The 14,422-nt window shown below is 33.8% G+C and overlaps 1 protein-coding gene across 3 annotated transcripts in view; it reads right to left on the bottom strand.

The window, feature by feature from the left end:
* Positions 1-14,422, bottom strand: part of Phm (Peptidylglycine-alpha-hydroxylating monooxygenase) — a 271,952-nt gene that overhangs the window by 240,775 nt on the left and 16,755 nt on the right. For all 3 annotated transcript variants that reach the window (XM_090389021.1, XM_090389029.1, XM_090389034.1), the window contains exons 2-3: positions 12,184-12,241; positions 2,733-2,957 (exon numbers count right to left, since the gene is read on the bottom strand). In XM_090389021.1, the coding sequence (XP_090245147.1) occupies positions 2,733-2,957; positions 12,184-12,241 (283 nt within the window). The remainder of the gene's footprint in view (positions 1-2,732; positions 2,958-12,183; positions 12,242-14,422) is intronic.

The following is a 14,422-nucleotide window of genomic DNA, read 5'->3' as shown; positions in this document are numbered from 1 at the left end:
TGGAGGGGTGAATTGGGAGCGGTTTTTTTTTTTTGGCTGATGCTGCATAAACTTGCTTTCTTGCATCATATGCCTTTACTAATGCTGATGTCTATTACTATACTATTAGTATTTAGTTTGTGAGAAATCAGACTGAACCATCTCATCCACATTTCTTGCTCATAAGATCTCAAAATCACTCCACAACTGAAAGATTTATGAATGATTCTTGAAAGTTATTAAGGCCAGAGCGAGAATTAGTTTGTGGTGAAAAAAAGTTTGCATTTCGTAAAGCTAATCCATATACAATACAAGCAGCTTATACCAGTGGTTCCCTATCACTCAAGTCACACCTAAAGTTAAGACACACATTCATGGCAGAACTAAATAATAATTGCCACTGAACTCAATGATGTTTTTCCTAATCTCGTGGCACACTTTAAAAGGGTTGCGGTACATCAATGTGCTGGGGCACACTGGTTGGGAACCACTGGCTTATTGCATTTTGCAGATTTTCTATCCAAACCTAATCCATATGAGTCACTTGGCCCATAGATTACACAAGCTTTCAGAAACAACAGAGGAGAATTTTGGAAAGGTTAATAAAGTTATTTCTAGTGTGAAAAAAAAAAATCTTCATAAGCTTATTAAGAATAAGCTTATGAAGCTTATTCTTCATAAGCTTCAAAGCTTATTCTGACAAGATGTGGAACATTGGTTAGTGTAGCACTGTTTTTTGTTAAAAATTTTTATTCTATAAAAGAAAAGTCAATGCTTTGGATAAGGCAGATGCTTCAGCTAAATTGGCACTGGTAAGGCAATGCTTTCTGATTCTTTTTGCTAGCAAAGATTTTCTGGCAAATCTTTGAATATAGAACTTAATTCTATAACCAAATTAAGTTCTTTGGTTATAGAACTTAATTCTATAACCAAACTTTAAACATAATTTAAAAATAAGCCTTTCTTTGAGCAGTACAATTGAAGAAATAGGGAATAATCAGTTAGAAATTTCAACTATTCCTGGAGACAGAGAGAAAATAAGAAATAAATTTGATAATGTTTTAAGAAAGAATTCATATTTTAAGAAAAAGCCATTGAAAGGATTTCATATTTGAAGGAAAAGATATTGAAAGGATTTCATATTTTAAGATGAACAGATAACTTTGGTAATGGGAATGAACTGGAACTACCACTTCAAGTAGACTCTTCAAAGAATCCCATTTTAATAAGCGCGCCTCCGTAGCCAGGTGGGAAGGAGCAGCAGTGCGTGTAGCACACGCTTCTTGATTAGACCAGGGTTCGAGCCCATCACCACCAAATATGGAGAATGCGGAAAGGTCAGGGAATGACCACCGCATATCCCGGAGCAATATGGCCTTAGTTGCTAATGCTCCTAAAAAAAACCAAATAACAATAACAACCATTTTAATAATTTAACCCATACACTTCCGTCAATGGGAAAAGATCATTCTCCACTTTTAAAATAATTTTGGACAATAAATACCACAGATTTATTATGGATCATGCTGAAAAATATATTGATCTTTACTGTAAATATATTTTTGTTTTGTTACCGAATTTCTGTAACAAAAGTTACAATTTCTGTAATTTTATCTATCTAGTCATAACTATTAAAAATCTCAGATTGCATATAATTAATATTATTACTACATGCATATACAAATTTCATACCCTTAAAAGAAAACTCTTCTGTAGTAAAGTAACTTTTTCACTAGGCAGACATATAATAGTTCTGTTCCGTTCCTATTAGAATCATGCAGAATTAGAACCTCCTGTGGAATCAGCAATTTCTGTCCTGTGATTCTGTTCCTGCTGCCAGATGCACTGCAAGTAGAAATCTGCTGTCATGAAACCCTGAGTACCTGATGTGTTCCTTGACAATTCTCAATGGTGATTAAAATGGGAAAATGTTCCAGCCATAAAAGCTTTTCATAAGTCCACAGCAGGACAAAAGGCTTTATCCTCTTGGAAGAGATAAGGTTAAATTCCACAGAAATAGTTGAGAGCTGAGGCATTACACTCTTGTTCAGTGGCATTAATTATGCCACTAAAAAAGAATGAGTCAACAAAAGTCATACTAATAGCTGCATTACCATAACATAATGCTATCAACAGAAGATCTGCTTCTGCTGATAGCATTCACGTGACTAATGCCAAAAATAAAGACTATGGAACAGTGCAGAGCATGATGTTCACAGCATGTGCGCGCACAGAGAGAGAGGGAGAGAGAGAGAAAAGAATGTGATGTTTTTCTGACACATCAATTTCTGCACTTAGCCACCTATTATGATAGAACAAATAACTGCAATTTTGTTCTCTATTATCTAAGCAAAGCTTTCCACAAAATGTACCTAAACACCTCTGAAACCTTCCTTGTTCACTTCAAATAAGTTATATGGTCTATATTTTAATCTCAGCAAATTCCATTTATGTCCCTGCTCTTAATCCCCAGTTATCTTTTTTGATGCCAATTAAAGTTTAGAAGATTAACCGACACAATAAATTTCTGTTCAGTAAAAATAGCTTTTCAAATTCATATCTGAAAATATATCATATTCTTTTTTTCGGATACACTGCTGCAAGTAATAATAATGAGTTAGATTCTGTTAATGAATGGCTAAACTTTAAAATATATCATTTTAAATAATTTTTAAACTATTCTAAATATACAAACATGCTAAAGTAATAAGTATAGCAAAATAAAACAGTTTGAATATATATTAAGAACTTACCATTAGGCATTGTTAACCTTGGGGCATCCCGACCCCACGCATATATAGTCTCTGAGCCAGAAGAACATGTGGGACTTTGCACATAATTCTCTGAGTGTCCACCACCCATCTGACCACAGTCCCAAACAACACGTGGAGTATCTCGTTCCCAATATCCTGGCAAAGTACAGCCAAAGAGAAGGATATGATGAGCAGTATGCATTGTGGCATTTGGCTCGAATTCCACTGAAAATCAAAACAGATAATTGAAACACCAGGTTTTTTAAAAATAAATAATGACATTATCCATTAATTACAGACTTTAAACATAAAAGTACTTAAATTCTATATATGATTCTATATTGAAGGGCATATTAAAACATGCAACCATATTATAACCACGAGGGGGGGTGACTTCTCTGCACATAAAGTAACAAAAAAATTTAATGTAAACTGAGCTTAAACTTAAAAAAAATTATAAATTTTTATAAAAAGTAATGGATTACAATTAACAAAGATAATAAAGTTTTGGTCTGCCACTTTTAGGCCTTCTCCTTTGGCTTAGAATAAATAAATGTAGACAGGAGCTTTACACAACCTCTTTCACTCCTGGAATCCAAAGAAACTTTCAGACTTGGTTGAGCAGAGTTTTCTTTTTTTTTTTTTTTTTTTTTTGTATCAAGCTTTTATTTATTACACTTACCATGGCTGTGAAATATTTATTCTTCATAAATACATTTAAATTGAATAAGTTGCTGGAGATCATTAGTGCTTATAAATTTCACCCCCTCAGTCATTGTCCCCCCCCCCCCCTTTTTAAACAACTCTCTCTCTCTCTCTCTCTCTCTCTCTCTCTCGAGAGAGAGAGAGAGAGAGAGAGAGAGAGAGATGTTTTTTTTAAAACACTCTACAATGTGAGATCTGTAAACATAGTGCAAACAAACAACTGACATCAATTCCAATTTGAGAATGGAGAATTATGACTGGGGTAGCCAATCTCTCCAAATTATGCTTTATATCATCTGTAATATTTCTCTTTAAAATCTGCATGCTGGCCATCCTTATGATTTGAGAGGCAAGGGGAATACCCACACACACACACGACCCAAGTTAGCTCTCAACACCATTGCATAGAACACGATAGCTTCCTCGTGTTATAGTGTCAGACACTGCCAGTCAGTTAATTTATTAATCAATTAGTGAAACTTACTTGGAAGTGACAGTTCAATACAATAGTTGATCATTTCATTCTGGTACGTGTGAATAAAATATTTTCGTAACTTCTTATTGCATTCACTGTTATAATAACATGCATATATTAACATCACACATTCCATTTTCAATTTTAAAAAAGTTTTTCACAATTTTATTTCCTGATCTGCTAAGTAAGTACAAATTGTTGGAGCCAAATATTGCTTAAGGGTGGCTCACCATCTATTTTATGATTCAGGTAGTGAAAGTGTGGCTACTTCTCTGTATTTCATTGGCAACTCTTGACATTACACCTAATCCAGCACGTCACAATAATTGTACATTATATGTTTATATATAAATGTGTATTTTAGAGGTTAGTTAGATATTTCTTGTGATTAAAATTCCAGGAGGCAAGTTTGAGATTTTAATCTGTTAATTCTGGAATAGTCCAGGGGCTCACATCTGGTGAGTATGGGCTTGGCACACCCAGGGTCCTGAGCTGGATATCATCATTCTTCTCTTTCTTGGTGATTCCCTTTTGACTTTCTCTCTTAGGGTAACTCGGGAATTTTTTTTTTTGGCTGGTGCAGCATAAGCCTCAGGCTTCCTTGCACCATATAGCTGATAATAATAATAATAGTCAAACTTCTTGCCTATTGAAAAATACTTTTGAGTCAAACAATTTTTCAAGCACAAACTCCCAAAGTTGGGAGGCTAGAGACATATCTAAACATTGAAAATATTGAAATCTATGCATAGATAGATCGCAGTTAACTAATGCTTATCTCAGTGATTTCATGAGACTTGTTATATGTATTTATTTTTCAAAATATAATCTGTTGGCTATTAAAATAGAATGTCATATTTTATGATCCTTTTTATTAAAATATTTAAGTTAATTTTATAATTAATGTTAAAACTATTTGGTTAATGTAAATACTTTTAATTTAATTCATATCTTTTATTTTACTAGGAAATTTGAAATATAAATTAATTACATTTGAAGAAAGATGGGTGCCTCTGCCTTTTATGCATGCAGCATATCTCTTTTAGCTCTGATTAAATGATTGGCTGAAAGTTTCTGAACTCTACTGCTGATCACTAAACTATATGGAGTGAGCTTTTAAGCAGAGGACAGTTCATTTTCCTTATTATATGGATATGTTATACACTGTCTCCCATTTCACATATAAACTTTTTTTATGCAAAATGGAAGACAATTTTTTATTAAAAACTTTTGTAATTTTCAAGAAACTAAATTGCCTTAAAAATGAAAATGGTAAAAAAAAGAAAAGGGGTACAAGCCAGAGAAGCAGAGAAAATTAGGTTGAAGAAACAAAAAATTCAAGTGAAGCAGCAGCAAAGTGACAAAAATTAACTAATTTTGTACAAACTCATTTAAAAAGGGAGAGAAGATCAATAACAAAAAAAATAATAATAAATAAATAAAAATATATGAATATTGCCCATAGATTATTCATCCAGTTTTGCAATTAAATCAAATGAATCAACTTCATCAATAAATTTAGATAATGAGAATCGAGAAAATAATTCTTGGTTAAAAACAGATGAACTTATTAAAATGGAAACTGTTTTATACAAGGAAAATTTTTACCAGACATGTTTGTAGCACCATCACACTTAACATTAAAGCCTTTTTGAGCAAGCATCCAATAGCCAATGGAAAATGATTTTTCTGATTGTAGGCAAGTTTATTATAGACTAGAATATGAAGGGAAAAGAAATCTTTATTTTGTAGTTTTTAAATTTTTCTCACAATTCTGATAAAATTAGCTCTTTTTAAATGGGCATGAATAACTGGAAGCATATTTCACCAATGAACTGCCGAACATGAAAAAATAAAAGACATAACAGCTCAGTTGAATTGTTTTTTCAGTTAAGCCAATCAAAAAATTTAGATTTGCTTTTTGAAAGAAATGAGAAATTTGAGAAAAGAAAAAAGAATAAAAGAAAATTTTAAAATCATGAACTTCATTATTGATATTATAAAATTTATTGGCAACCACAGAATTAGTTTTCGAAGAAAACATCTCGGAACTTGGAGATGAAAGGGTGGATCACAGCAATTTTGATTTTGTTAAAAAAAAACCACAAAACTTCAGAAAATCATACAGAGATTAATTAAAACTGAAAAGTTTAAAAGTAAGAAAATCAAAGGATGCAGTAATGAGTTGACTTCCTCCCCCCCAAAAAAACTACATTGAATAAAATAATAAACATACTAATCAAGCAAAAAATTGTTGATGAAATGAAAAAGGCAGAAATGTTTTCATTGCAACTTGATACATCTCAGGATGTTTCTATCAAGTAACAATGTTTGATAATCACAAAATGTCTTTAAAGGTCAAATGTACGAACAACTCTTTTCTAAGAAAGATTCTGATGATAGTTCTAGGCAGGGTCTATATAATCAGTGGCGTGCTATCCTACAGCAAAAAATACATCTGCCTAAGACCCCCGATCAGAGGGGGAACCACAAAATCACTTTTTAAAAAAACTCATTGTCATTTTCACTAATATTTTTAAGTGATTTTTTTTTTTTTTTTTTTTAATCGGAAACTGAACTTTCTACCTGCCAAGGTCAATAAACTTTACTTGAAGAAAACCATTTTTTCAAAAATGGGTTTACCAATTTTGATGAAATTTTATATTTAGTTCTTAAATCATATGATTTGTTTGTTTTTTTTTGTTGTCACAATAAAATTAAATTGAAAACATTCTTTATTAGTTTCTTTTATTATGATCAGCCACCATATATAATGTAATTGAATTGCTTTTTAAAAGCTATGAAATCAATATATCTAAATGCCTTGAAAATTCCACAAATAGAGCATCGAATATGCGTAGTCAATACAATGGGTTTCAAGCCTGGTTGAGCAAAAATTATTTTCAAATGTTTATGTATGCTGTTATGCCCATAAATTAAATCTCATTTTGAAAGAAATTATATCAGAAACAATTCAATCAATTTCATTATTTGGGTTAATAACAGAACTAGTTAATTTTTTATGCAGTGGCTATAAAAGAATGACAGCTTTTTGAAAATATACGAAAGTAGTTGTTTCTGCAATTGGCCAAACAAGATGGTGGTCAACTGATGCAGTATTAAGGAAAATATTTGGCAATTATGATGACCTTTAATCTTGAATTTTCATACAGATTTACAAAACTTTAAATGGTATAAGTGAAAACTTAACATTTCCATCTTAAGCTTGTTTCACCACAAACAATCTCAAATGAAATCTATTTAAGTAGAAAACTATATTACTGGTTCATGTTTGTTTAAAATTATTTTAAAGCATTATTTCAAATTTCAAAAATTTAAAAATCTTTCCAAATGCCTTCAAACTAATAATATGGCATTATCATGTGCTTTTCCAATGGTATATGCAACTGTGAAAACGATATCTGAGGATAATAATAAATTGCAGACATAAAAGTAGTGTGTGATAAATTCATTGAATTTATAAATAAAGAATCAGAAAATTATTCTGAAAATTTTGAATGCCTGCAAGTTCAACAATATTTTCAGGTAACTCAAAAAAAAAAAAAAGTTTTGAGGAAAGTTACTTGAAAATTTTTTAAAAATTAAAAAAAAAAAAAAAAAAAAAAAAACATATTCCAAAATATTTTTTCCACCGTAATTGCAGATGTTAATAACCAATTTGTAAATAATAATTATTTCATAAATGAATTTCATTTATTTAATCCAGATTTTTCATTAAAGATGTGAAGAACATGAACTTTTGTTAAGTATACACAATTAATGAAAAAAAAATTTATGAAAATTTTCAGGTATCAGATCTAGTCATTCTGATAACTTACCCTTAATACCAAATCTCTCCAATTTGTACAGCAGTCTTCTACGTGCAACAGTATCAAAAGCTTTCCTGAAATCTAAGTATGTGATATCAAAATTATTTTTGCATCCAGTTCCTTTGTGATCACATCGCAGTATCAAATAAAATTGGTCAGACAAGACTTCCCTTTAACAAACCCATGCTGTGTCTTAACTATTACTGCAGTCTTGTCTAGATGATCCTGCAATGCTTCTTTAACCAGTGATTCCATTATTTTCCCCGGAACACAACTAATAGGTCTATAGTTAGCTGTGTCACCTTTTGAACCCCCCTTTGTGAATTGGTGATACATTTGCAAACCTCCATTCCATAGGGACATCTCCCGAGTCCAAGGAAGCTCTCATAATTATGGCTAAGGGATTGCTTACTTCCTTTAATATAACTGGATAGATCCCATCCACCCCAGGTGCCTTTTTTATGTTTAACTTCAACAATTTCTCCTCCACTTTGCTCTCAGTTATTACAAAATCACTTAGCTTCCTGTTAGAGTTTGATTAACTTGTCCTCCCCTCCTCTCCCTCATGTGTGAATGTAGGTGCAAAATACTCATTCAGTTTATCAGCTACCTGAGCATGATCATCAATAGTCAACACATCTATGTTAAGTGGTTCAATCTGATTCATCCCTTTCCTTCTAGAGTTTACATAAGTAAAGAACTCTTTGCTATTTTTCTTTGCATCCTTTTCCAAGGATTTCTTGTAATCTGCCTTCGTCTGCCTAACCTCCTTTGTGACTTGATTACAGACTAGTTTATATCTGCCACAGGATTCTGTGTTGCCCGATACTTTATATGTATCTCATACATTTTTCTTCTGTGCTACAAGCCTCATTAGTTCATCTGACATTCATTTAGGCCTAAACTTTGAACAGTATTTCTTAGTTGGAAAGAAAAGCCTAGTAGCCTCCAAAATTAAGTCCTTGAAGGCTTCCCATTTAGAATTCAACATTGGTAACATCATCTGTTGATCCCACTGTACAAAATTTAAAACTGTCTGAGACCCCCTGTAGTCACTTTTACGAAAGCAATAGCTCTTCCCTTTAGCCTTGATGGTAGTTACATCTTTAAATAATTCTCACATCAGTAGATTGTAATCACTGTCACCCAGTGGTTCCTTTATCTGCAAATTCTTAATGCATGAATAATCACTACTGATAATCAGATCAAGAGTTTTACTCCCTCTGATTGCCTCTTGAACATGCTGCTGCAGAAAACAGTCATCCAATAAATCCACAAAAGTCTTCTACTGTGCGAGTGACCAATCCACAAATTCCAATCAATATCTGGAAATTAAAATCCCCCATTATAAGCCATTCTGATTTACTGGCTCACTTTATTTCTTCTGCACAACTACTCATTATACTCATCAGATTCAGTAGGTGTATGTTACAGGAATTATTCATTCCTGTAACACACACCTACTCTTATTTTTCCTTTCCCAGTGCTCATGTCACACCAAACAGACTTAACATTGCATTGTCCACCAACATCAATTGGATACACTTCCTTAGATTTTATGTTTCTTAGTTAACCCCTCCTCCCTTCCTGCCTTGTCTATCCTTTCTGTACACATTGTACTCCCCAAATTCCAATTCTGCACTACTTATGTCTGTGTGACACTATGTCTCTGATATCCCAACAATATCTGCCTTTGATGTCTTGACTAGCACTTCAAGCTCATCAAATTTATTAACTATACTCCTAGCACTGGTGTACATGCAAGCATACATGCACCTGTTTCTAGTGTTACTTTCCCTACACAGCCCATGTATTTATTTGTTCCACTATGACTCCCAGCAGTCCTGGAAATCTCCATTGCCTTGCTTTCCAGGCTGCTGCTCATTCTAATAGAAGCAGTGCAAGAATCACTTTTGCCTCTCTGCCTGCAGCCACTGTTAACCTTTTAGTCTGTGTATCTCCCCCCCCAAGCTAGAAGTTTTCCAACCCACCTAACACTGCCTCAATAGTATCAGCAAATATTCTTGTACCCTTTCTATTTAAGTGTACCCCATCCCTGCAGAAGCAGTCTTTACTGTTAACAATCACAGACCAGGCTGAAAAAAATTCTACCCCTTGAGCCTTGCACAATCTCTACAGAGCCGAATTGATTCACAAGGCTCTCATCATATACTCCCTCCTATTTAGAATTGCAGACATTTTCACATTCAACCCTAACTTGTGACTTTTTATCAACACTGACCTTACCTCCCTTTATGAATTGGGGATACATATGCACATCTCCAGTCCATTGGGAGTAACAAAGGAGTAATGATTAAAGCATAGACATTGAGTGGCCCAATGTAATTGAATCCCTTCTTTCTACTGTTAATATAAGTAAGGAAGTCTTTGCTCCTTTTCTTGAATCCAAAAATGCTCTCATAACTATGGCTAAGCATTTGCTTACCTCCTTTGCTGCATCTCTTAATATAATTGAGACATCCATGATCACATCCATCACGGATGTCTTTTTTATGTTAAGCTTCAACAATTTCTCTTCCACTTTCCTCTCAGTATCCACTCATTTATGTCCCTGTTAGAGTTTGATGAACTTTTGGAATTACACTCCCTAAAGAACTCCTGTGAATGTCAATGCAAAATACCTATTCAGTTTGCTGGCAACCTGAGCAGGATCATCAATAGTTAAAGCATCAATATCAAGTGGACCAATGTGATTCGACTCCTTCTTTCCACTATTAATAAAAATAAAGTCTGCTGCTCTTCTTAGCATTCTTTTCCAGAGACTTCTCCTAATCTACCTTAGCTTGCCTAACCTCCTTTGTGACATGATTATAGACTAATTTATATCTTCTATAGGCTTCTGTATCACCTGTTAATTTATATGCATCTCATGCATTTTTCTTCTCTGCCATAAGTCTCATCAGTTCATCTGATATCCATTTAGGTTTAAGACTGGAGTGGTATTTCTTAATTGGTATGAAAAGTAATAGTTTCTACAATTACTTCCCTGAATGCTTCCCATTTAAAATTTGTTGTTTCCAACATCAGACAGTCCCACTGTACAGAATTTAATAAATGTCTGAGATCTCTGTAGTGACTCTTACAAAAGTGAAAGCCCTTCCCTTTACCCTAAACAGTAGTTATGTCTCAAAGTAAAACTCACATCAGCACACTGTGATCACTGCCAACCAGAGCAGGGCCCTTTTAACTGCGAGATCTTAATCATTGAAGAATCGCTGCTGATAAGCAGATTAAAAGTACTGCTTCCTCTTGTTGCTTCTCTAATGTGCTGCTGTAGAAAACAGTCATCCAATAAAGCTAAAAGTCATGTTGGTGTTTTGTGAGTAATGACCAACCCACAAATTCCCATCAATATCAGGAAAGTTAAAATCCCCCATTATAAGACATTCTAGGTGACCCCTCAAAATGTCTCTGCAACTTTCAGACTATCCAAAAGAGAACAGTCCAGTTAATTAATCACCTGTCTCTTAAAAAAAATATCTTCACTCTTTGTCTCACAGATGTTCAGTTTTCATGTTCAGTATCTACAGGAAAGGCTACATGCCTTTTCAACAGGTACTTCCATGGGCAATATTTGTCTGAAGAGACAACTGTAATTTTCTTCCAGACTAGTCTAACACATGATGCCATCAGTAGATAGCATCTATTTATGTCCAAACTCCCAGAACCAACTTTTCGTCTTCCTCATTTATCTCATTTCCTTTGCAACAACCTTCCTTCACATGATTTCATGAAAATAATTCAACAGAAATTCTAGTCTACAAGAATCTTGTATCTTCTCAGCCAATAACTCATACACGGTTTTAAGGAGGAGGGGGGGTGAAACATTTCTATGTAATAATATGGGACCAGAAAAAAAAAAAATACATTATCTAATTTTTGAACAGACTTGCATAGATTTCTGTGAGAGTAAATAGTGGATGAAAACTCCTTGGGGACCAGCGATACATCCATTGAAATTTTAACAATGTGACTTTTCTCTCTCATGTAATATCAAAAACTTTCATTCATACATACATACATACATAGTAAAGACAATAGGTGCTATTTGCATTTACACATGTGCCTAAAAATAGATTTCAATTTTGAAATCATAGCAGACTAAATAAGGTAACATATTAAAATAGAAACCCCATTCCACAAGTTTTAATTTGCAGGAACATGCAATCAAATTTCTGCTATATGTGAAATAAGAATTTAATTTTTCAAGAAACTGAAATTGTGCAATTGAATTTGAAAATAATTCTAACCAACAGCATCTAATGGGTAGAAAAATATTCCTGTTAAACCCATGAACCACTAGCATATATTCACATATTCTTTTGTTGAACTGCATTCACTAAAAAGGGATTGTTAAAACAAAAAAAAAAAAAAAAAAAAAAAAAGCAGATTTTTATAAACACTAATTAATTATACTTACCAATATACTCAAAATCTTTCTTTGGCATCTTTAATGCTGTACACAGATATGTTTCCTTCTGTAAAAAAGAAATCACAAATATATGCTCACATATATTACAAAATTCTATAGTACAGAAAAATAAATAAATAATTTCACATATATATAAAAAACTCATACTTTTGTTAAAGAGATAAATTAAGTTAACAAAAGTAGTAGCACACAGGAATATGGTATACCTTTAGAGCTATAGTCAGTCACAAAAGCTTTGGATATGTACATGTCACTAAAACATTGCACAGCAGATTTCAAGGTGGATGAATTGTGAGCTAGCCAGATTAATAGAGAAGAAATATAAAGCAATAAAAAATACTGAGGCCTATAACAGCTACAAACTGGGCTGTAATAGTATCACAGAAACATTTAGACTGGTAAAGGTAGATAGGAAAAAGCTAAGAGAACAGAACGAGGACAAGGAATTTTCCTCGTATAAAAAGAGAAGAGAATGAATCAGATTGTAATCTTGTGTAATGGGTGTAGGAAAGTCTTAAATAGACCAGCTGATGTTGAGGATGAACCAAATATTGGGGGAGAGGGGGAAAAAAAAGACCCTTCATGATTAGGAGAAACTGCACAAGTGAAGCCAAAAAGCATGAAATTAGCAACACTGAAATTTCAGAAGATTATTTGTTATAAGCCTAAAGGAAATTTAGGCTCCTGAGTTGATGGCATGTACCCAGTAATTTTGATGGAGATAGCAAGAGAATGCACCAAACCATTAAGGTTCAACTACTAACTGGTCAGTCTGACTTCACTGGTAGGCAAAAGCATGGTGGCAGTGATCAAGAACACAATACAGGTTCATTAAGATAAAAATAGAACCCTGAAGGAAATACAGTATGGTTTTGTAAAGGCAAAATTCTGTTTAACCAACCTGGTTAACTATTCTGAGTCATTCATGCACTAGACTTAGGCAAAGATTTCAACATTCTTTACTTGTATTTCAGCAAAGCATTTGACTCAGTCCTGCATGAAATGTTATTAGCTTAAACATGTTGGGTTCGTAGGTAAACTCTTTATATGGTTTGCAGGATGGCTACAGGTCAGAGGAGGTGTGATTAATGGTTAGCCTTCAGACCGGGCTAATCTCAGAAGTGGGGTTCCCCAAGGATCAATACTGGGACCACTGCTGTTTTTTTTTTTTTTTTTTTGATTTTCTTAAATGTCAAAGGGATAGAAAGTCTTCTCCAAGATTAGAAGAGTAGTTAATGATCAACAACAAGCAGAACTTCAAGACGAAATTTCGATGGACTTCGGAGATTTACAGAAAAGTGAGAACTACGTTTAAATACAGCAAGATCTTTCTTACACTTAAAGAATGACTCCAAAAAACTTATAGACTAGGTGGGATTGAACCAAAAACAGTAGATAAAGAAAGGAATTTGTATATATAATTGGACATTAAGTTCTCTGAGCAATTTAGACAGGTGGAGGAAAGGTCTATGGCAGTGGTTGGGTTACCAAACTTGTCAGTGGTACTACAGACAAGTTTGGTAATGCAGTGCCTGATGCATGGTCAAGAGTAGTCCCCCTGATGAATTTCCTGACTATTTATCAGAAGATGAAATGCACAAGGCATAATCTGTTATGGGTTTAGGTAATTAACTATATAATATCGGTGTAGATACACCATAGTTTACCCATAAATTTGAACTACTTATGTAGTAGTAGGCATCGTTTTAATTGTATCTCATATTGTAGCTGCCTTCACAATGAGATAGCTGGTATTGCATTACTTCAAATAAATAACGCTTCTCTAGTAGAGAAGAGTACTGTTATTTATTTTCAGAGAATACCACCACCCAGATGATCGTTTCGAAGCTTTTTGGCCTCATCATCAGTGAGTGGACAGGTACCCGGTAATGCAACATGCCAAGTAGTGCAATACCAGCTATCTCATTGTGAATGCAGCCACAATATGAGATACAATTAAAATGATGCCTTTTACACTACATACGTATTTCAAATTTGTGGGTAAACTATGGTGTATCTACACCGATATTATATAGTTAATTGTTGTTGTTGTTGTTTGGTTTTTAGGAGCATTAGCAACTAAGGCCATATTGCTCCGGAATATGCGGTGGTCATTCCCTGACCTTTCCGCATCCTCCATATTTGGTAGTGACGGGCTCGAACCCTGGTCTAATCAAGAAGCGTGTGGTATGCACTGCTGCTCCTTCCCACCTGGCTACGGAGACGC

This window comes from Mastigoproctus giganteus, chromosome 2 (assembly GCF_048544385.1).
Source record: "Mastigoproctus giganteus isolate SK-2022 chromosome 2, ASM4854438v1, whole genome shotgun sequence".
Taxonomy (NCBI): Eukaryota; Metazoa; Arthropoda; class Arachnida; order Uropygi; family Thelyphonidae; genus Mastigoproctus; species Mastigoproctus giganteus.
Note: the sequence above shows the minus strand (reverse complement) of the source record. Positions and strands in the feature narration are given on the sequence as shown.